This window comes from Choloepus didactylus, chromosome 5 (genome assembly GCF_015220235.1).
Source record: "Choloepus didactylus isolate mChoDid1 chromosome 5, mChoDid1.pri, whole genome shotgun sequence".
NCBI classification, from domain to species: domain Eukaryota; kingdom Metazoa; phylum Chordata; class Mammalia; order Pilosa; family Megalonychidae; genus Choloepus; species Choloepus didactylus.
The window spans coordinates 136,457,735-136,482,457 of NC_051311.1; the positions used below are offsets into that span (position 1 = coordinate 136,457,735).

Consider the following 24,723-nt stretch of genomic DNA (forward strand, 5'->3'; position numbering starts at 1 on the left):
CCACCTCCAAGGGCAGAGACTATTTTTCCTGCCATCTCAAGCCCATTAGCTGCTTCAAAATCCAGGGTCAAGAAAGGAAAGAAATCCCATAAGAGGACTTCCTCTACTCCGAAAGCCACCTGTCAAATTTCAGTCTCTCAGTTGGCCCTGCATTCTCCCAGGATGCCTGACTCCCTTTAGAGAACACCCAATCCCTTACCCACAGGTCTCTCCCTTCAGCTTCAAAAGAACAACCATATCAGAATATTATAAACCAAGAAGTCCTACAAGAAAGACACATTTGCAATATCAAAAAACTCTGTCTTCACAGAAAGAACGTCATGAAAATAGACAAAATGGTTCCCTCCTTTTTCGTTTTTCATGGTTTGCTCATTTCCCTAAGAAAGATAGAACTTCAATACTGTCCCTTGTTAACAGTGACAGATAAGTCCAGCTAGTCTCTTATGCTCTAGAACCATTCTATGTAATCCTAATTTTATGTTAGGAAGCCTACATCATTTACACAAAAATGGATAAATGTTTATTTGGAGCTTGGGTTATGGAACTTAATCACTCAAGAGGTATGGAAAAAAGTTGATAAACGAAAAGCTGTCCATCATAATCCCTATACGAAGGGTTTCTCAACCTCAACACTTCTGCTGTTTTGTGCCATATACTTCTTTGTTGTGGGGGGCCGTACTCTGCATTGTAGGATGTTTTAGCAGCATCTCTGACCTCTACCCACTAGAAGCCAATAGCATACCCACCCACCCCCACCCCAGCTGTGACAGCCAAAAATGTTTCCAAACATTGCCAAATGTCCCCAGGGGGGAGGACAAAGTCTCCCAGAGTTGAAAACCAATGATGTAGCTCCAAGTTGCAAAAATGGGTCATACGATATCTCTACCTTGGAAATATGCTTCTGCATGCACACAGGTATCTGGGTTTAAACCCTCTCTTGTAAAGAAAAGAATTCATTTGCAGTATCCACGGCAAAATAGAGAAAAGCTACATGATAGAATTGTATTCCAAAGCTTCATGCTATATTACAAAATAAGTAGCATAAAGAACTTGAGAAACACGTTTTATCAGCAAAAATAAAAATATAAACAAACATTAAGGATGTGCAGCGACCCTAATTTGTGAACATTTTCTTTATTTTCCGTAACCTCAGACAACCCTCTCAGCAGAGTTCAGAGATGAAACCATCCAAAAATTTTACTCTCATCTTCTTGGAAAGAAATATTATCATACCATGCATTAGGATGCAGTGTCAACACACTTAATAATTTCATAATTCAGTTTATGAAAAAGGAATACTAGCAGCCTGCTTAGACTAACAATATCAAAATGCTGAATATATGTGGTTCTGTGGAAGTAAACTGGCATCTTTCCACTGCATCCCAAAGAAGGAATAAAAAAATTCTTTGGTGAAACTAGAAACTTCCATCACTTCTAATGATGTTAATGCCGGAGACTCCAGGGTCCTATAACCTTGATATTAACTGGGTAATGGTATGAGTGATAATTATTCAATAGGAAAATAAAATGAAAATGTATTTTTCAGGGTTGTAACCACTTATTAAGTTACCATTTGCGTCCACTTGCTGGAGACTACTCAAATTTCAGTACCCCAAAACTGTTCTTTTTTATGTATATATATAATAATTTCACTGAAAAAATTTCAGAGTTGCATTTTACTTTATACTCCATTTTAGATGCAAATAGTTGGACTGAATAAATTTAAAATGTAACTGAATGACCAAAAGATAAAAACATTCTTTTCTGGCTCAGAATAGTTCTATCTGTCATTACAATAATAATAAAAAAAGAAATAAAAATGAACTCACATTTTAAAAAAATAGGTTAATGGAACTAGAAATCTGTCTTCCTGTTTTATGTTGCCTTCTCTCCTCCAGTCCACTTGCCAGAAGACATTTTAAATGCAATTCCCTGAAAGCTACAGATTTAACAGCCTAATGGGTGGTTACTATTCTTGTTACTGGGCTGATTCTATTCAGTCCATACCTAGAAAAGTTCTTTTTTTTTTTTCTGCACAATTTCCTGCCATTAAAGAAAAAAAAAAAAACAAAAACAAGCGACATGCTAACTGGAAGAGAAGAGAAAGCTGGGTTGATTTCTGCAGCAATTTCCCAGGCATTGTTTTCCCCTTTCAAGATTGAAAATAAGACATTAATATTATCCCTCTATATTTTTAATGAAAAATGAATAAATTCTGAAATGTGTGCTAAGCCAAATGAACGCATTACTGTGTTAACAGTTTATCACACTTTAATCAACATATTAGCCATGCAAACACATATATGCTATATAGCAAGACCACAATGTAAGAGAATCTAACTGGTCTATGCTAATACGTAATAAGACATCAAAAGATGTTGAAACATTAAAATTACTGAAGAAAAGCCAAATACATGTAATATTCTCCAGAAATGATATTCTCTCAACTATTCTCTATATATGTATGTATAGATCCCCTAAACATAGAGAAATCTTACAAATTTATTCTTATTCTTTTATGGAGTTAGTTAAAAATTAATGAATAAGAAATTAAAGAGAAACTGCTGTAATAAAGTTAGAATATCTTAACTGAGAAACAATTACAATGAAACTATTTAGTCACCCATACAATTATAAACATTTTTTTCAAGGGATATTTTGCAACTCTATTTTTTAAACAATGTTTTCTTTTTCTTACTCTTGAGACTTAAACATTGCAGGTTTATTTCACACTTTAATTACAAAATATTCTCATTAGAGTAGGAGTTCCAAACTTCCAGTTTTGAAAGAGCTTTGTGATTTAAAGTACCATGTTGAATGCTTAGATTTTTCTTCAAACACATTTGTATGCCTCATCTTTCAACTAAGAGGGTTGGTTTTCAACTATATATAATTGACAGAAAATAGTATATTAATTAATCCTGGGAATTGAACCAGTCAGTCTTCAGAGATACACAGTTCTGTTCAGAACTAGACAAATATCAACAGTTTATAAAACTTGTTCAATGCTTTTCCACTGTTCGCTCTCCTCCCCCAAAAATTATTCCCAGAAATGAAAGCAATAAGATTAACTCGTGTCTTGAAAGAGATACAATTTCTTAAGTAAAAAGTTACCTTTCTAGTTTTAGCTATTTAATCAAGTGAAACCTTTAACTCTAAGAAATAACTTTAGGGACTTCACGAAGAAAAATTCCTTCTATAGCTGCTGGCTCAAAGTCGACAAACTTGCTGAACTGTGCAGATGTTGAAGGGGCTCTCAGTTACACTGGGGAAGAAAGAAGAACTAGACATTCCATAGCTGCCTACAACAGTTTCCTTCCCAGGGGCACAGTTACAGGCTCTACCAAGCTCAATCACTTTGTACAGCAACTGGGGATCCCAGGCAGGGGCAAAGGAATCCCAGAGCAGTTTAAATTTCTCCCAATACCACAGCAAGGAAGGGAGAGAGGGAGAGAGGGAGAGAGGGAGAGAGGGAGAGAGGGAGAGAGAGAGAGAGAGATGAAGAAGAACATCTTTGGTGCAAGAAAATGAAGGATATTTTTAAGATTTCAAGCTATCTTCCTTGGGTCTCTATACTGGAAATAACTAATCTTTATTCATAATCAGTTTTTTTTTTTTTAACTTTGGGGGCAGGGAGACAATGATCAAGTTGCAGAAGCAAGGAACTTAACAGTTAACTCAACAGTTAAAATTGCATGGTTTTAAGGCTTGCAATGTGTATGACAGTAATACCATGTATAAAGTACTACACTTCCATTTTACATCAGTATACATTCTCACCAGTTCTACTGAACATTTTAAAGACTAAAATAATTGTATTAATAATGATACGGGGTGACTAAATATAAATAGTCAAAGTATATTCTTCACTATTGGGGGATAACTGAGGTTACAGCAGATGCCATTATCTTATAACAAACCAGAAAGGAAGAGCTATATACATAGCTCCCCTAAAAGAACAGAAATATACAGATTACTATTCCTCCCCCAAATTACACTTCCATACTACTCATCTTCTTCTAAAATAGTAAGAGGCAATACAGAGGTATGTATTTTTTGAGTGTTTTTTTTTTTTTTAATATCTTGAGCTTATAATACTGTTAGAATTGTTAATTCTTATTTGGTCAGAAAATCATCATTATGGCTTCTTATACGCACGTACAAGAATTTACCAGACACAATAATGAAAACAATAATAATGATGATGTTACCATTTATTATGTGCTTGTTATGATTCAAGCATTGTACTGAGAGGTTCACATACATTATCTCATTTAATCCTCTCAATGTGAATTAATCCGATTTTACAGATGAAGAAATTGAATTTTAAGTTCACTAAACTAGTAAATGGTATAGCCAGAATTAACTTTTAGACTCTAAAAGCCATGTTCTAGTTGCTATTCTCTACTGATGGCACTGAAAATAACATTTATATGTTAATCTGAAGCATTTTAAATATTTTTGAAATCAATTTTAAAGGTTTATATTATGTCATTAAATTATTCCAGACAAAGAAAACTACTCTCCACATGAATTTTTAGTTAAATCTCATTTAAATTGCTTAAAATCCCTTCATCTTCCCTAATTACTGATTTTTTTAATAGCCAGAAAAAGGCTTACTTCAACCTAGGGTATCAGTAATGAAATAACCGCCTGAATGCTTTCATAGTCTAAGTGTCCTATTTCATACACCTCTTAAATTTAAAATGCCTATCTTTCTCTGTTTTAGGTTGACACTCTAAAACTACAAGTCAAGTAGCTAATAAATAGCTCATTTTATTTTAAATAACAGAAACTAAGGCAAGTAAACACTAAACCACACCTGAAATTTTAGAATAAGAAAGCTTTATGATTTCATGATGATATTAATTTATCAAATAAGAAAATTTCAAGCCTCAAAAGTCCTTTGATTACAGTTCAACAACATTTATCCAAGACAATGCAATACACTGCAGCAAAGAGGAACACATAAGGCAGAAGTTGATGACATATGGGATGTGCACAGGACTTCTGGTTAATGGAAATTCAAGATGTATAAATAAAAAATGATGTGTGAGTTGGTGGAAAAAACTGTAAGGCAAGTCAATTTTTTAATTAAAAAATTATGTAGCATAAACAATGCTAATGAGTCACAAGTCCCAAGAGATTAGGACTGTATCTGCTCAATTTGAACATTCCATTCACTTTTCATAAATGTACATCCACTCACTTGAAATATCTCAAGCAGAACCTGTTTCATAAAATAGTTTTGAAGATTTTCTTTGTCCTTGTTCTTATAGCTCACAATTTTTTCACTCAACTTGTCAATTTGATGACTTATGACCTTAAAAAAAAAAGCCCCAACTATTCAAATGAATCACCAATAAATACCTGGAAGTTCTTCATAAATTTCATCATCTATTGGTTGACCACTTGTTGGTGGACCACTGGTTGGTAGAGCTTGATCAACATCATCATATAATTCTCCTCTTTCATCATCATCCTCAGGAATAATATCAGATTCCATATCTACAAGACATGTTTTATAAAGTAAATTTTAAAAGAATGTGAAAAATATTTTAAAACCATATTTCCTATATTAATGCAGTCCTACAAAGTAATAATATTGTTATATTGTACTAAATCCTTAATTTAAAACATTTTAAACGATTGTCATGCAAATATGTGAATTTTATATTTGTAAAGATGCTTTCATAAATCTCCAGTGACTAGTCTGCAATAACAGAACATAATAAAAGTTATGTTCCCTAATAAAAGTTATGTTCCCTCGGTCATACCCACAGAACTCAGTAAGCTTTTGTATATGAAAATGCAAATCACTCAGTTATTCTGTATTTCAAGACTGTGATAACCTCTTTAATCAACTGCTCTTACCTTGTAACACAAATTTCAGCTGCTGTACCCATTCCTCAGCATCTTTGAGAGAAGCTGCTGTGAACTATTAAAAACAAATAATAAAAATCATCATAGTAGAAATGGAAGGTATGTCTCATTCTTGTCATTTCTTTAAGACCATTAGTAATTCTTTTCATGCCTAGTGCTACTTTTCTTGCAAGGATGCTTCTTATAATGTACAGTTAATTTTGACAAATTTATGTAATTGAAGCAGAGGATGATGGATTTGAAACTCTGATCAGCAGCTGGCAGCTGTGCAGGAAAAAAAAGCTGCTACTCTTCATCAATGTCAAAGACAGAATTGATGAACAAAGTTTGCCCTTCACAATTAGAAGACACCCATGAATTTCTTTAGACTGCTGGGTACAGTTTTCTTAAAAATGTTCTTGTCAGATTCCAACACATTACCTGACAACTTAATTAACTGGCTTTCAACTGCAATCTCAGATATTTTAACTTATTAAACATACATTCCATACTGATGCCTAGATGATAGCTCCTGAATTGCAGAGCCAATACATGCCTTTACCTTCATTTTCTCCCATACCTCTAAGCAATACAATACGCATTAAGTCTCTGAAATTTTTCTTTTGATAATTTTACTCTTTCTGCTACATAATCCTTTTAAGAAATCACAGTTCCATTAAAATAGATATAAAACGCAACATTTGAAGTGACAGATAAATGACATATTCATTTGTTCTTTTAAAAGAAGATATCACTTGAACTAATCTGAAATTTTTTAAAAATGTACTTCCTTATATGAATGCTCAGTGTACTAAAATCAATATTTTTTTATCATTATTAACATGTCAGAGAGTTGTTTTAAAAAAACGCTAATGTCTATAAATGAAATCGGAACATTCTATCAAGTTAATTTCAAGGTAACCTAAAAACTCCAACCTGATAGGCACGCTTATCAGGAGCAGAGATTTCAAAACAGCAATCTTTCTTTCCATCCTTCCTAAGGGTGTTATTCATTCTGACATTGTAGCCATCTATTGCAAATTCACCTTTCTGTTGTTTGTCTGTCAAAGATAAAACCAAAGTTAGAATTTCATCTGCTACAGTGGCTATAAATGCTCAGTCAATTATCTTTTATTTAGATTTTATTTGTCAATTCTTGATAAGAGTATTTTTGGTCATATCTGCTTTAGTAATATAATGCTTAAATAACATTTCTAGATATCACTTTTAAATCTAGAATTATGAAGTATTTGGAACAATTGTTTTTAAAAAGGCCTTAGGGAACAAGAAGAAGGGGGTCTCTGCAGATGGTGGTTCTATTCAGAAAGCAGTATGGAAATATGACACTTTTTTATAGGGAAAATCCAAGAACTGAAACTTAGAACTTATTACACAAACCCACTACAAATCAGTATCTTTCAGATTTAGTAAGCCAGTGGGAAACCCTGACTAGTTGAAAACCTCCCCTCATCCAAGCCCTTGTTCTCCCCAAAAACGGCTCCTAACAAAACTTTTATTTAAATCTCTTAAATTGGTAGGAGTCTAACTCTAAATTTAAAAAGGAAACCAAAGCAAAAATACTAGTTACAAAAAGAAATGAGGAGAAAACAAACTATTTGGATGGAGAAGAGTGGTAAAACGAGTGTAAAAGCATTAGCTGCAATAAATAAATAAGTTCCTTAACCAGTCAATGAACAGATGAACTTTTAATAAAGCACATTTAAATCCCTTATGATGAAGAATGAAAAGAAAAGACGGATTTGAGTTTTAGGCCAGATTATTTTAAAGACAAATAAAGAAGGGATACAACAAAGGAAGTAATACTCTGAAAGTGAAAATAAAATTAGTCAGCTTTCCTACTTCACCCAAGTTAGACGTTTTGATACAAGAGCTGCATACCTGTAGGTTTACTTCCTAGATTAACACACAATATTAAGGTCATGAATAAGGACATACTGTCTCTTTCACTGATCTTAGGGGAAAATATTGAGATGTTTCCATATCATGAAGCAATGGTCTCTCTGCTCAGTAAACCAATAAAACATATATCTCCTTTTCTTAAATATACTAATTTAATCCCTGAAGAATACATTTTTAAATGATCATGAAGGTTATATCTTATTCCAAATAAGATGAGAAAAATGAGAAAAATCTGAGTTAGAAATTCTGACTTAAACCTAGAAATCTAATTACATTTAGTCATAATTTTTATATCTCTTTGAATGGGTGAAAAACAATTCAAACTCAAAAATTTGAAGTTTACAATGATCTCTATGAGGTTCAGAAAAAGTATACTTTAAAACTGAGAGCAGCATTTCCCAAAATTCATTTCCCAAGTTATTAACAGGTTTCTGTGATCAAATAAGTTTGGGAAATGCTGAGTTAAACAAAATTAAACAGGTTTTGTTAGTCCAAGCCTTCTTGGGGCCCTAAATATATTTACATATTGATTGAATTTCTAAGAGGATTTAGATGCAGCATTTCCCAGAATTAATTATCCGTGGGACCAGTTTATAGAACTGGTTCTCCCAGGATGTATTTTATATTCAGCAAATTTATATTGAACACTTAAGCTGGGCAGCATTACAGGTACACTGGGACCAAAGCCAGTAAGACCCTATCAGATCATTCTCACTTTCTCACTGAAATGCACACATACATACACACAACATAATACAAATTTGAGTGCTCCAAGAATATCTGTCAATGAATGTTCTACTAGACAGCAAAAGAAATTTTCACTACAAAAAGTAGAAGTGGTCTGAGGCAAAATTCAAAGCCATACAGGACAGTGTTGAGAGAGAGAGAGATCCTTAAACTCCTCAAGAGAAACAGAATTTTCAAGGATCTGATGGAGAAAAATCACTCCTTTCTGCACAATGGCTTAATTGCTCCTACTCCATTCATTTGGACTATCAGATCTAAAGCCCATGCTTTCTACCTCCAGCCTGGGTCTAAAATTCTTAGCAACATAACATGAGTGGGGGTAGAAATGCATAAGGAGTGGGACTCTAGATCTGGACATATGAAATCAGCACTACAAAGACTCTGAGTCAAAGAGCTGCGGGGAGTGGAATACTTTCCCGTGCTAGATTATCTAGGAATAAATTAACCAGGTAGCAAAAGTAGGCGATCCTTCCTCAGGCTAGCAGATTCTCACTAAACAAAACCACCAGAAATAAGCTAAGAGGTAATGTATCAGATCTTCCAGGTCTAAGAGGAGCGAGTGAATAGCCTCTAGTGAGATGAACCCGAGAGAAGCCACTAGTCCAAGTTATAGGCAAGCATCCCAGATGATAAAGACATCACATTTATTTAAGGATAAGTAAAGAGGAAAAGCAAACAAACAAACACAGGTGTCATAAACATATTATGTAATACAAAAAGATAACATAGCACTCAATATGTAGAAAGGAAAAGCAAACTACAAGAAACAGAAGTGACCCATAGACAATTGCTTTGCATCTTTTACAGAAGTTGAAACAACAAATTCTGAAAGAGATGATAGAAGAAATATGAAATGACTCAGACAGGTAGAAATAAAAATGAATCTGGAAAAATAAGGAACAGATACTGTATAAGGAAATGGGAAATGCAGCAGCAAAACAAATTCTGTAATTAGAAGTGATAAAAGTAGAATTAACATTGTTGAAAATCAGATTAGTGCTATACCTTGAAAAACTTCCTTGGTAGATAGAAAAAAAAAAAAAAAAAAGAATAAGGGGTAAGGAGATGTAGTGGGTTGAACTGTACCCCCTAAAAAGTTATGTTTAAGGCTCTCTGCTCCTCCCTGTTTGACAGACAATCACATCTTTTTGTGCAGAGCCAGCCACATCCCTGAGACAAGATGGTGAAGGTCGGAATAAACAGATTTGGCTGCATTGAGTGCCTGGTCACCAGGGTTGCTGTAAACTCCAGCAAAGTGGAGGTTGTTACCATCAATGACCCTTTCACTGACCTCAACTACATGGTCTTCATGTTCCTTCTCTCTGGAGAAGGCTGGGGCTAACTTGAAGAGTGGCGCCAAGAGTCATCATCTCTCTCCTTCAGCTGATGCCCCCATGTTTGTGATGCCATGAGAAGTATGACAACTCCCTCATGATCATCAGCAATGTCTTCTGCACTACCAACTTCCTGGTCCTCATGGCCAAGGTCATCCGTGACAACTTTGGAACTGTGATGGGACTTTTCACCACCCCCCACACCGTCATTCCCACCTAGAAGACTGTGGATGGCCCCTCCAGGAAAATATGGTATGACAGCCGTGAGGCTGCCAACATCACTCCTGCATCTACCAGCACCACCAAGGTGGTGGGTAAGGTCATCCCAGAGCTGAATGGGAAGCCCACTGGTGTGGCTTTCTGCATCCCTACCCCCAATGTGTCCATCATGGATCTGACCCACCATCTGGAGAAAATGGCCAAATACGATGACATCAAGAAGTTAAAAGCAGATGTCAGAAGGCCCCCTAAAGAGCATCCTGGGTGACAGTGAGGACCAGGTTGTGTCTTGCAACTTTAACAGTGATACCCACTCTTCCACATTTTGTGCTGGGTTTGGCATTGCCCTCAATGACCACTTCATCAAGCTCATTTCCTGATATGACAATAAGTTTGAATACAGCTATAGGGTTGTTGACCTTATGGTCCACCCGGCCTCCAAGAAGCAAAAGCCACCTGGACCATCAGCCCCAGCAATAGCACGAGAGGAAGAGAGAAGCAGTCAGGTGCTGAGGAGTTCTTGCCCCAACTCTATCTCCCTACACAGAGAATTATTCATCCTCAACAGCTTCCATCCCAGACCCCCTGAAGAAGGGAAAGGGCTCAGAGAGCTGTAACTTGTCATGTACTATCAATAAAGCACACTGTATATAGCCAAACAAAAACAAAAAACAAAAACATATGTTCAAGTCCTAACCTTGGTACCTGTGTGAATGTGACCTTATTTGGAAATAGGATCTTTGCAGATGTAATCAAGTTAAGATGAGCTCATACCCAATTAGGGTTGAGCCCTAAACCAAATCACTGATGTTTTAAGAGCAAAGGACACAGAAAGAGACAAACACATGGGAGAGAAGGCCTTGTGAAGATAGGGGCAGAGATTGAAGTGATGGAGCAACAAGCCAAGTAATGCCAAGGATTTCCAGGAATCACCAGAAGTAGGAAGAAGCAAGGAAAATTCTACCTTAGAGGGAAGCATGGCTCTGCAACACCTTGATTTCAGATCTCTAGTCTAAATTTCTGTTGTTTTAAGCCACCTAGTTTTTGGTACTTTATTACCATATCCCTAGGAAACAAATACAGGGAACAAAGGGGAATATGATGGAGATGGCAGATAGACAAAGATACAACATAAGAAAAAAAAACGGTATTCAGGAAGAAGTGTAAACAAATAAAACAGTGTCAATAATCAAAGATGGAATAGAAGAAAACTTCAGTTCGACAAAGAAAGACCTAAGCCTTCAGATATTGTTTAATCAAGTAAAATAACAAAAAGAAGCAAACATCTAAACCTATTCAGCTGACTGTTTAGAATTTGAGGATCAGGAACCATGTAAATATCCAAGTGGGGCAGGTGGGGGGTGGGGTGCAGAAAGGATGGTCTTAGACTTCTCTAAATATTTAAGACTTAAAGATAATACAATTCTTTCTTGATAACTCTTTCTAAATAAATGTTGCAAATCCATAACCATAAAGTAGCCATATTTCCAATTAGTCAATATGGAATAGAAAGTTCAAGACATGAAATGGGCAGACTAGCTGCAATAAGACTCTGTTCTTCTCCCTTCACATTAGCTTGTCTTCTGGACAGAGAAACAGGAGAAAATTTAGAAGTATATGGCAATTTTTGTAAGTTTATAAAGAGGCTAATTCTTCAGAAAATGCTTTTTTGGGATAGTTTCAATGATACCTGTTGACTTGAGATTGATTGTTAAAGATAGTAACATGTCAATCAAATGGGAAATAAGGTCATATGAGTTCATTTACCCAAAATTGTGAAAAACCAAGTATTTCATCTAAGTGTATTTCCAAAATAGCCAAAGCTTATTCTTCTAAATGCCAATACTTTAAGAAATGTGTCATTATGATGGAAATCTCTCAAAAGATACACTTCCCTGACTTTTCAAACAATGTCTTCTAAACATAGTTTAATGTTTTCTTGATGATTTAGGAGTATAATTTTGAGTACTTGTTTTTATATTATAACACTTTAATGCCCTCAGTATTTTTGAGGTGTTTGTTCCTCTATTAAATTTCCCCCGGCTTCTATTTCACATTTAACCTTGCCCATATCACGCTGTTCACATTTAATGTCTACAGAATTGAAAGCTGCCAGAAGAAACTAGATTACATATTAAATCAGTAACTTAATTTTACACAATTCTAATTCAGTAGGTTCAAGGTAAAAAGCAGTTGGTCCTGATCTCCTACAAAACAAAATGCATGAGGTTAATGGCAGCTATTCCCTTTGACTTTTTCACTAACTTTTAGGTTTATAACTGTGTTCTGGGTTTTTAAGCTGCCAGAAAGACAACTCACATTTACTGATCTTCTTCTATATGCTAGCAACGTAATACAGCATACCTCATATATCGATATCTAGGAGATAGAAGGTATATTTTGTATCTCCATCACCAACAGGGAAAAAAAAAAATAACTAACAAACTTACTCTGGGTCACAAAGCCAATAAGTGGTAAAAGTGGTACTTTATTTCTCCATCACCAACGGGAAAAAAAAAAAAAACTAACTAACAAACTTACTCTGGGTCACAAAGCCAATGAGTGGTAAAAACCCTAACGTAAGTCTGATCATAAAGCCCTGCCTTTTCAACTATTTCACACTGTCTCCTAGAAATGTCCTCAAAGTATATTTCAAGAATCATCTATGTCAGAATCATCTTGGATGCTTGTTAAAAATGTAGAAAAGGCTACTACTCCCCATCAATTCCATCTCATAGTTGATATTCTTCCAATAAATTCGTCTTCTGCATAAAGTTGCTTTCCAGTGCTCACACCAAGAACACTAACTGATGTACAAATGGCTACCAAAGAAAGACATGCAATATGTTCAGCCATGTTTGATAATATCTGTTACTTATATTTAAGAAGGCCTTTCCCCTCAGTAAACAAACTCATGTTATTCCCTAAGTGTTGATGCTCATGAGTAGGAAAGAGGAAAACATGCCCCTCAATACTAAACCCTTCCACTTCATCAAACTGATTAGCAAGTTGTTCTATCCTCTCAGCCAAAGATACATGAACTTTTTCCTTTTGTTTATACAGCTCACAGAAATATAGATGCCAATGCTAATGCAGCCACTTGAAATATATTTCTGGTGTTTTGAATTATAGTGTGAGAAAATATCAAATTATTACTATTTTAAATGAAAACTGACTGGGAAGTACCTTAGTTAGAATTAAAAGTTTGGCTATTATGATCTAGTGGCAGGAAAATTTAGGTATTTCCAAAATCTCTTTTCTTCAGAATAACTGTACATTGCAAATATAAAAATAAAGTGGTATTATATACACATTTTCAACCACAGATAAAAACTTGATTAAAAAAACATAGTAGTGTGAGGTAGCTGTGCATGAAGAATAAATAAATTACAGACATTTTTGTAGAATGTGAATTACATTTTCTGCTTTTTTTTTTTTTTGGCTGAACCTACTGCCTTCCTCTGTTTTCCTCTAAAACTGAAATTAGGTAAGTATGTATGATATAGTCTGTTAGCCTACCATAACATATAGCTACTGTTAGGATAAACATTACACGAAGAATATCTTAATGTCCTTAGAGATAATAGCACTTTCTATAATACCTACAGAATAAACGATGCAGCATAAAAGTGGCTGAGAACATCCAGGATAACCTATGGCTCCCTCCTTTCCATGCTTAAGGCAGTAAACAACCTCTCCCTTAGCTCATACTGGACTCTCAGCAACTCAGGCTTCACAACGAGTCTTGCCTCCAGTCTTAACCTCTTCCAAATCTTTTTCTGATAGCTGTCAACATGATCTTTCCAACACCCAATCTGAGTTTGTTAAGTCTTCTTCTTACATTCAATGCTTAGAAACATCAACTGTTTCTTAGACAGAAAAGAAAAAATTCCTGACTATGGAATTAAAACCTTCAAACTTGATCCATCCCTTCCAGTCTCATCAGCCCTCACTTTACCCCTGCTCCAGTGAGGCAGCTCCCACATATCACACTGTTTTATGGCTACTCTGGGCCCATTCCTCTGATCCAATATTTTATGCTCCTCTACATTAGTAATACTTAGTAGACATGCAAAAAAAATCTACTGGTATAGAGAATGCTATATCTCTATATATCAAATGAATCAAGAGAAAAGGGTAAGCCTTTATGGCTGTTACAAAACACAGATAGTTATAAGCACAGCTCAGAAAGATTAAAAATATATCTACCTACCTTCAATCTATATATACCTTCAACACAATCTGTAGTCATGCAGCCCTTAGTGAGACTTAGTTTGTACCTGAATATTTCTGGATGTTAATGAAATTCTACTCTATATCTGATATACATTTTAACTTCTCCACATTCTCATGGTATTTTAACTATAGAAATAGAAAATAAAAGACATATCCTTCATTTAACATTTATTGTGATAAACTTTAACATTAACTTGCATATTGAAGGCCCAAAAGTCCATAAAATTGTAGTAATTTCTGTCAAAAGTAAAATTAACGATTCTTCCTTAAGGAAGAACACAGATATTATTCTTCCTCACGTACTAAAAGGAAACAAAACTACAATATAAATTTTAAACATACCAGAATTAATTTCCACATTCATTATATATGTATATATCTTTCATCATGATATGATTATAAAATGCTGATGCTTTAAGTCAGGAATTTGCCCATATCAAATGAATCATGAGAAAAGGGTAACTTTTCATGGCTGTTAGTAAACATACAAAACAACAGAACTTCTAATTATGCACATACTCTGTCACATTTACAATAATTAAAATAATATTAAAAGAGAACAGATGCCATTTCAACAGCTAAACATACATTATAATTTTTATCCAAACTGAACAGATTTCTCTTTTTTCCCCCATCAGTGGTGAAGTTTTGGGGGAAGTGAGAGAGCAGAGAGGTCAAAAATTATATTTCCTTATCAAGTCCTAAAAGTTTTGTTATATTATTTGTAGTAAGCCCAATTTTCTACTGAATTACATTATATAATTCGAAAGGTATTACAATAAAAAATTACAACCACATGATGCAATAAATAACCTTTGATATATATTTAGAATGAGTAGGTAGAACCAATTAGAGAATGCTGGTTGTAGCTGCTAAATACTGGACAGCACTGGGGTATTCCATAACCAGAAGTAGGGGAGCAGCAAAAGCCCTTAAGTGGGAATTCAAAAGAGATAATATGAACTCAAAAAAGGGGAAGGGGGAGAGTTTAGGTTCATAATGCTGATTAAAGTTCATATGGATGTGAAACAGAAAAAGAAAAACAAAACAGGAAAAAACCTGAGTTTAGATGAGGTCCCTAAATTTATAGGCATGTTGGAGGCATAGATACCAACCACAGAGTATGGCTTTGGAGCCGGGGAGGTCTGCATTAAATCCTCCCTCTGCCTCTTAGCAGCTCTATGTTAATCTCTCTTGCCTAAACTAGTTCAGCCTCTCCTCTAAATGGTCCTGTTAACCCAGTCTCTACCCATTCCAATTTAACCTTCACAATACAATCACAATTACTTACTAAAAATCTAATCTAGGCATTCAGCCCTCTGTTTAAAGGCCACGTTCACAATAAAATCTTCACTAATCTGATCCTAATCCACTTTTATAGCCTTACATGCTCTCCTCCCATCACTCACTCCATGTTCCAGCCACCTGATCCTACCCCTGGTCTTTGTAACTCAGTATCTCTACTGTTCTACCCTTCTTAACCTGACAAACTTCTGTTCATTCTCTAAAACCCAATGAAGTGTCCTCTCCACTAGACAGTCTTCCCTAACTCCCCCAAGTAGTTGGTCATCCTTCCATTATGCACCAAAGATACTGCATTCAAATCACTTACTATACTGTACTGAAATTATCAATTTACCTGTCTCATACAGCCTTCTCTTCCTCTCACTGATACCCACACAAACCAAACCATGAGTACCTCTAAGGCAGGAGCATCTTTGGATCCCTAGCGACTACTATCAACCAAGTGTCCAATATGTGTTTATTGAATAACAAAATGAATGATTGCTTGAGTGAGTGAATGAATGCCCTTTATGGAAGTATGAGCATCTAGGATCTAAGAAGTTTGATGAATGAGACTCATGATAATCAAAGGAAGTGGAAGAATATGAGAGGATGGATGTGATTTCATAAAGTGATAAAATATGTACTGTACATATTTGTTACTCACAGGCCCCAAATGGCTATGAATAATAAATACAGACAATATTTACAGATATAAATGTAAGTGCACTATTTACCCTAGAGGCTGGAACTACTCTTTCTAAGCCATTACCATTCTTGATGGGTCAATAAGTTTTTTGGCACACACTATAAGACAGAAAATGTGAACTATGCATCTCTCAAACAATAACAAAGTGCAGTTTAACCTAGTAAGTGATATCAACTCCTTATGTGCCTCTGTCATCCATTTATCTAAATCCTGCTTAGCTGGAGAATTATAGTTCTCCTATATCTAAATAGCTCTTTCCAAAGTTCAGGTAAATGGTTCACACACATAGTAAATAAGGCTGCACAAAATAGCTATCTGATTTCATAAAAGAAAATAAAATTTTTACGTGACATGTTTTCCTGGAAAGAAAAAGATATAAAGGAAGGAAATCAGGATCATGAAAAGTGAGCAATTAAAAACTGTCTAAACATGGATTTTATTTTAAATCCCTAAAAGGAGAAGAACTGATCAAGACACCCATAGGAAGGAGCCAAAAGAGAAAAGAACTACTAAAAACAGATCTGAAATTTCACTGGAAACGGGGGCTTCAAAAGTAACAGAGAGGGAAGAGTTTAAGGAAGTATAAACCAGATCTTCAAATACCAACATGAAAAAGGAATGCTAGAATGATCATTTTTAAAAAGTGGATTACAAAATAGACAAAATACAAATTACAAAGAATATTACAACCACAAGTTCTCATCAAATAAAAAAGAGAAATGGAAATTTAACTAACATCCAAAAAATCTAATTAGAATTTCTTTAATGAATATTAGTCTTTGAAACAAACATAAATATTCCTTAGGTTTTAGATAACTCTTATTGATCTCTGTCAGTTGGTATACACCACTCAGGACTAGAAGTGGAGGGAACCCTGACATACTTAAAGAAATTACAAATGAGAAACCTAGTTGAACCAAAGTCACAAGGATTTGAAACCTCCCTCTGCTGCTCTTATGACCTAGAGATCCAAAAAGGAGATTAAAAAAGAAGATATTTCTTTGTAGAAATTTAAGACTTTGATCTAAATTCATAATGCTGTGCCAAGTTATATTTCTATATTAATAAAATGTGTTAATGACCTATGATAATCATAACTGAACTTGGACTCTGAAGTTTTCTGAAAAATCACCTATTTACTCTTAGCAGAAGGAAGAAGTCTACCTGTGTATAGTGGTTTACAGTTTACACTTTGCTGATGCCATTATCACATTTGAACATGTAAGTTAGTGACAAATGCCAGTAAATTAATTCTTAATTTTTAAATTTCCTTAGCCACAAAATGTGACCAATCTTCTAGCATTATACAAATATATCAAATTTATCAAAGATACAATAATCTTATCTGCAGGCTTGTATAATAAGAAAAAAAATAAAAACTGCAAATAATATCAAAGGAAACAAATTTCTAACCAATACTGATAAGTAATAATTCCATAGGAAAACTTGTATTCAGTGATATTGGGCTTTTCTTTGTATCTTTTTTCTCCTTAAAGTGCCTTTTCTGGAAATGAATATTATTTATTTCTATGTGATCTTTATTTAAAATAATTCTCCTTTTGATCTGCTTTCCCTAGAAAAAGGTAAAACTAAGAAAGCTTATATTCTGTAAATTTTAATATTTTGTGGCTTTATTTGTCCTAATAATAAATTTAAATTTATGTGAACCATGCAGATTCATTAATAAGCAAATTAAGTTAAAAAATGTAACTTTTTGTTTCTAAATTAATATGGCTCTAACCATACTGCCTAGTTCAAATCCCAGATCAATCATTTATAGTTCTGTGGCCTTGTTCAAGTTACTTATACTTAACCTCTGCATATTTTCCTAACAGGAGAATAATTAGAGCTAATAATAGTACCTACCTCATAGGGTTGTGTGAGTTAAGATATAGCTAAAGTGCTGAAACCAGTGCCCAGCATATAGTAAACTCTTAAATGCATGTTTGTTGCTGTCATTTAAATCTGTAAAGGGAACTAAGAAAGGTGTTGCATATATTTAGTTTTACATAAATTTTTCTTTAAAAATATTTAAGGAAAAAAATATCTTGTCTTCCCTTCAAAACTCTCACAACCTTACGGTCTTAACTTGCCCTGATTTTATAACTCTAGCCTGGATGATAAATATTTCCTAAGGAGAAAGGCTATACAGATAAAAATGATCTTACTTTCTTTCCTAATTCAATAAAACACAAACTGTGTTAACTTTTAGGAAATTCTGGAATTCAGAACATTCATCAAATAATGAAATAGAATTACAAATTAGTCTTAAACTATAATTATCAAAATTCTCAATTATTCTTTTTCCGTTTGTCTTCAGTTTAGAGTATACACTGTAAAAAAGAAAGAAGAAAGAGGGAGGGAGGAAGGAAAGCAGGAAAGCAAGCAAGCAAGCAAGAAAGAAAAGGATAAAGTAGAAAAAAACAAACAAAAACCAAAACTCTCATGCAAAAAAAAAAAGGAAAAATCATCATGCAACAGAAGTTCATATAACACTACCTTTATCACTTCCATAATAATAGAATACTGTTTTACTGAGAGCACACCACCGTTTCTGCCATTCAAATCCCAGAAAGCTGTGATCTACAATAAAGAGGGAAAAACAGTTTAGATAACATACATTACATAAATGTAACACCATTTCCTTATATGTATAAGAAAATTTTAGCTAATATGATCTCTAAGTTTCTTTTGCTCTAAAATTCTAGGATTAATTTATTTGTATCTTCTATTCCAAAAGACAAAAAAAAAAAAAAAAAAAAATAGAGAGAGAGGGCTAAAAGGAATAAATTAAAGCAGGGCTGCCACACTTAAGAGATCAATTGGTATGGCTAACAAACTTTCCTGACAGGGACAGTCAAAACAGGTATTTGACTATACAATTTTGAGAAAAATAATTTATCTGGGTCTCATTTTCTCCTCTGTTATAAAAGGGAAAGGGAATTGACCTAGATTATTTCCATCATCTCAGTTTTAAAATTCAGCTAGGAATGCTAAGAAAAAGCAAATTGGAATATAAATAGAAGGGTCCAAAGGGACTACCTGAGAGGCAGGCAGAATAGTAATGAAAAGATTCTACTTTTCATTTCCCATATCATAACACCAGCTCCATATTTCATTTCCATTATATATTGGTGTTGAAAGAATGAGACCATATGGTCAACTCCCAATTATCATAGCCAATGGAGAGAAACAGTGAAATGAATACTAGAAAATCGCAGACAATATGCCAGGCTTGAGCTGAATCATGGCAGACATAGTGTATGCCAGGTCAGGTGCAGGATAACCTGCTGCTGATATGGGTGGGTAATGGTGAGAAATCCCATTCTTGAGAATACAGTCATGGCCCACAGCTTTCCTGCAAGAAACAGGAAACAGCTCCTGAATCATTTACAAATAACAGAAGTTGACAACTGAAAACCTGACCAAAGGTTTTGTTACTAAAAATTATTTAAAGCTAAAAGCTGTATGTTGTAGTTTGGATAATGCCATCCATATTTTCTTGTAGTCTTAAAACTCTTCAATCACTTAGAAAATACTGACTCCACATGTATACTGCAAACATGTTTTATCTAAGGATAAACCACCTTCAGATTTTTTGTTAGAGTCTTACAGTTTACCTTTTCTGCGTTTTTCCAGGTAGCCAGCTTTTAAAACAAAAGGAAGATCCTGTGCTGCAATTGGAGGAAACTGGTTTCCTATAGGAAAAAGGGAAGGAAAAAAAAAAGCAGTGGGTAATACATTTGAGGAAAACTAAATGCCAGATCTCATTAAATTCGGTATACTTTTAATTACAAAAATTGTTTAAATCCAAGTCTATTAATTTTGTTTCAGATCCATTCCATGGATTAAGTCCCTCTCCTCCTTCTGTAAATCTCAAGAGCCAAAAAACATTACGTATTCCTTTACCTTAGCATATTATGATACCCAAATATAGTAATATTATGTAACTGGGTAATCTCTCAAGGGCAATACTTTTCAATCTACATTCTGTAAGGAAAGAACTAAAAAAACTATTATAAACAAATGCAACAAATCCCTGAAAGAAAAGTTAAGAATTTCAAATAAATCATATAAGCTTCTTTATATTTACATTGGATTAACATCAAAACCTGTCTTTTGCTTTAAGAAAAATATTAATTAAATTTCCATCTAATAAATCACAAAAAAATTTGATGTCACAAGCAATACTTATTCTGAATTCTAAATTCATGTTTCTAATATAAAATCTTTTATTTCACTTCCTAAGGAAGAAAATGCAACTTTTTAAAACTAAAATTTCAGTTTTCTAAACCTTTATTGCCATTTGTCCAATATCCAAGATTGGTTTAGTCATGTGAATTCAAAAAACAAAAGTTTATAAAATTGTAAACCCCTTTAAAACACTTTAGATTTTAAGTTCAAAGAAGAATCCTTTCATTTGCATAGCACCAAAAACACATGAAATCTTAACATTTTTAGATGGTAGAAACTGAAAAAAGTTTGCTGAAAGACAAAAAAGTAGTAATTTTCCTCTAAAAAATACAAATCTCATATTATTTGGACCTCATACCACTATATTTACAAAGATCGATAGTATATCAACATTTAAAACGACTCAGGGGATCTGGGCAAGATGGCAGACTGGTGAGCTGTATGTTTTAGTTACTCCTCCAGGAAAGTAGGTAGAAAGCCAGGAACTGCGTGGACTGGACACCACAGAGCAATCTGACTTTGGGCATACTTCATACAACACTCATGAAAACGTGGAACTGATGAGATCAGCAAAATCTGTAAGTTTTTGCGGCCAGGGGACCCGCGCCCCTCCCTGCCAGGCTCAGTCCCGGGGGAGGAGGGGCTGTCAGCTCCGGGAAGGAGAAGGGAGAACTGCAGTGGCAACCCTCATCGGAAACTCATTCTACTGATTCAAACTCCAACCATAGATAGACTGAGACCAGACACCAGAGAATCTGAGAGCAGCCAGCCCAGCAGAGAGGAGACAGGCATAGAAAAAAAACAACACGAAAAACTCCAAAATAAAAGCTGAGGATTTTTGGAGTTCTGGTGAACATAGAAAGGGGAAGGGCCCTGAGGCACATATGCAAATCCTGAAGAAAAGCTGATCTCTCTGCCCTGTGGACCTTTCCTTAATGGCCCTGGTTGCTTTGTCTCTTAGCATTTCAATAACCCATTAGATCTCTGAAGAGGGCCCGTTTTTTTTGTTTGTTTGTTTCTTTTTTTTTTGTTTTTTTTGTTTTTTTTTAATCCTTTTTTCTTTTTCTAAAACAATTACTCTAAGAAGACCAATACAGAAAGCTTCAAAGACTTGCTATTTGGGCAGGTCAAGTCAAGAGCAGAACTAGGAGAGCTCTGAGACAAAACGCAATAATCCAGTGGCTAAGAAAATTCACTAAACACCACAACTTCCCAAGAAAAGGGGGGTGTCCGCTCACAACCATCATCCTGGTAGACAGGAAACACTCCTGCCCATCGCCAGCCCCATAGCCCAGAACTGCCCCAGACAACCCAGTGTGACGGAAGTGCTTCAAATAACAGGCACACACCACAAAACTGGGCGTGGACATTAGCCTTCCCTGCAACCTCAGCTGACTGTCCCAGAGTTGGGAAGGTAGAGCAGTGTGAATTAACAAAGCCCCATTCAGCCATCATTTCAGCAGGCTGGGAGCCTCCCTACACAGCCCAGCAGCCCAGAACTGCCCTGGGGGGACGGCACTCACCTGTGACATAGCACAGTCATCCCTCAACAGAGGACCCGGGGTGCACGGCCTGGAAGAGGGGCCCACTTGCAAGTCTCAGGAGCCATACGCCAATACCAAGGACTTGTGGCTCAGTGGCAGAGAAAAACTGTGGCAGGACTGAACTGAAGGATTAGACTATTGCAGCAGCTTTAAAACTCTAGGATCACCAAGGAGATTTGATTGTTAGAGCCACCCCCCCCTCCCTGACTGCCCAGAAACACGCCCCATATACAGGGCAGGCAACACCAACTACACACGCAAGCTTGGTACACCAATTGGACCCCACAAGACTCACTACCCCACTCACCAAAAAGGCTACGCAGGGGAGAACTGGCTTGTGGAGAACAGGTGGCTCGTGGACGCCACCTGCTGGTTAGTTAGAGAAAGTGTACTCCACGAAGCTGTAGATCTGATAAATTAGAGATAAGGACTTCAATTGGTCTACAAATCCTAAAAGAACCCTATCAAGTTCAGCAAATGCCACGAGGCCAAAAACAACAGAAAATTATAAAGCATATGAAAAAACCAGACGATATGGATAACCCAAGCCCAAGCACCGAAATCAAAAGACCAGAAGAGACACAGCACCTAGAGCAGCTACTCAAAGAACTAAAGATGAACAATGAGACCATAGTACGGGAGACAAAGGAAATCAAGAAGACCCTAGAAGAGCATAAAGAAGACATTGCAAGACTAAATAAAAAAATGGATGATCTTATGGAAATTAAAGAAACTATTGACCAAATTAAAAAGATTCTGGACACTCATAGTACAAGACTAGAGGAAGTTGAACAACGAATCAGTGACCTCGAAGATGACAGAATGGAAAATGAAAGCGTAAAAGAAAGAATGGGGAAAAAAATTGAAAAAATCGAAATGGACCTCAGGGATATGATAGATAATATGAAACGTCCAAATATAAGACTCATTGGTGTCCCAGAAGGGGAAGAAAAGGGTAAAGGTCTAGGAAGAGTATTCAAAGAAATTGTTGGGGAAAACTTCCCAAATCTTCTAAACAACATAAATACACAAATCATAAATGCTCAGCGAACCCCAAATAGAATAAATCCAAATAAACCCACTCCGAGACATATACTGATCACACTGTCAAACACAGAAGAGAAGGAGCAAGTTCTGAAAGCAGCAAGAGAAAAGCAATTCACCACATACAAAGGAAACAGCATAAGACTAAGTAGTGACTACTCAGCAGCCACCATGGAGGCTAGAAGGCAGTGGCACGATATATTTAAAATTCTGAGTGAGAAAAATTTCCAGCCAAGAATACTTTATCCAGCAAAGCTCTCCTTCAAATTTGAGGGAGAGCTTAAATTTTTCACAGACAAACAAATGCTGAGAGAATTTGCTAACAAGAGACCTGCCCTACTGGAGATACTAAAGGGAGCTCTACAGACAGAGAAACAAAGACAGGACAGAGAGACTTGGAGAAAGGTTCAGTACTAAAGAGACTCGGTATGGGTACAATGAAGGATATTAATAGACAGAGGGGAGAAATATGACAAACATAAACCAAAGGATAAGATGGCTGATTCAAGAAATGCCTTCATGGTTATAACGTTAAATGTAAATGGATTAAACTCCCCAATTAAAAAATAAAGATTCGCAGAATGGATCAAAAAAAATGAACCATCAATATGTTGCATACAAGAGACTCATCTTAGACACAGGGACACAAAGAAACTGAAAGTGAAAGGATGGAAAAAAATATTTCATGCAAGCTACAGCCAAAAGAAAGCAGGTGTAGCAATATTAATCTCAGATAAAATAGACTTCAAATGCAGGGGTGTTTTGAGAGACAAAGAAGGCCACTACATACTAATAAAAGGGGCAATTCAGCAAGAAGAAATAACAATCGTAAATGTCTATGCACCCAATTAAGGTGCCACAAAATACATGAGAGAAACACTGGCAAAACTAAAGGAAGCAATTGATGTTTCCACAATAATTGTGGGAGACTTCAACACATCACTCTCTCCTATAGATAGATCAACCAGACAGAAGACCAATAAGGAAATTGAAAACCTAAACAATCTGATAAATGATTTAGATTTAACAGACATATACAGGACATTACATCCCAAATCACCAGGATACACATACTTTTCTAGTGCTCACGGAACTTTCTCCAGAATAGATCATATGCTGGGACATAAAACAAGCCTCAATAAATTTAAAAAGATTGAAATTATTCAAAGCACATTCTCTGACCACAAGGAATACAATTAGAAGTCAATAACCATCAGAGACTTAGAAAATTCACAAATACCTGGAGGTTAAACAACACACTCCTAAACAATCAGTGGGTTAAAGAAGAAATAGCAAGAGAAATTGCTAAATATATAGAGACGAATGAAAATGAGAACACAACATACCAAAACCTACGGGATGCAGCAAAAGCAGTGCTGAGGGGGAAATTTATAGCACTAAACGCATATATTAAAAAGGAAGAAAGAGCCAAAATCAAAGAACTAATGGATCAACTGAAGAAGGTAGAAAATGAACAGCAAACCAATCCTAAACCAAGTAGAAGAAAAGAAATAACAAGGATTAAAGCAGAAATAAATGACATAGAGAACAAAAAAACAATAGAGAGGATAAATATCACCAAAAGTTGGTTCTTTGTGAAGATCAACAAGATTGACAAGCCCCTAGCTAG

The 24,723-nt window shown here is 35.3% G+C and overlaps 1 protein-coding gene and 1 pseudogene across 2 annotated transcripts in view; one reads left to right on the forward strand and one right to left on the reverse strand.

The window, feature by feature from the left end:
- SKAP2 (src kinase associated phosphoprotein 2) overlaps positions 1–24,723 on the reverse strand; it is a 220,453-nt gene that overhangs the window by 56,305 nt on the left and 139,425 nt on the right. For both annotated transcript variants that reach the window (XM_037836938.1, XM_037836939.1), the window contains 5 exons: positions 19,932–20,009; positions 18,811–18,894; positions 6,799–6,923; positions 5,875–5,938; positions 5,371–5,508 (listed from right to left, as the gene is read on the reverse strand). In XM_037836938.1, coding sequence (XP_037692866.1) covers positions 5,371–5,508; positions 5,875–5,938; positions 6,799–6,923; positions 18,811–18,894; positions 19,932–20,009 — 489 coding nt within the window. The remainder of the gene's footprint in view (positions 1–5,370; positions 5,509–5,874; positions 5,939–6,798; positions 6,924–18,810; positions 18,895–19,931; positions 20,010–24,723) is intronic.
- Positions 9,710–10,462, forward strand: LOC119534507 (annotated as a pseudogene).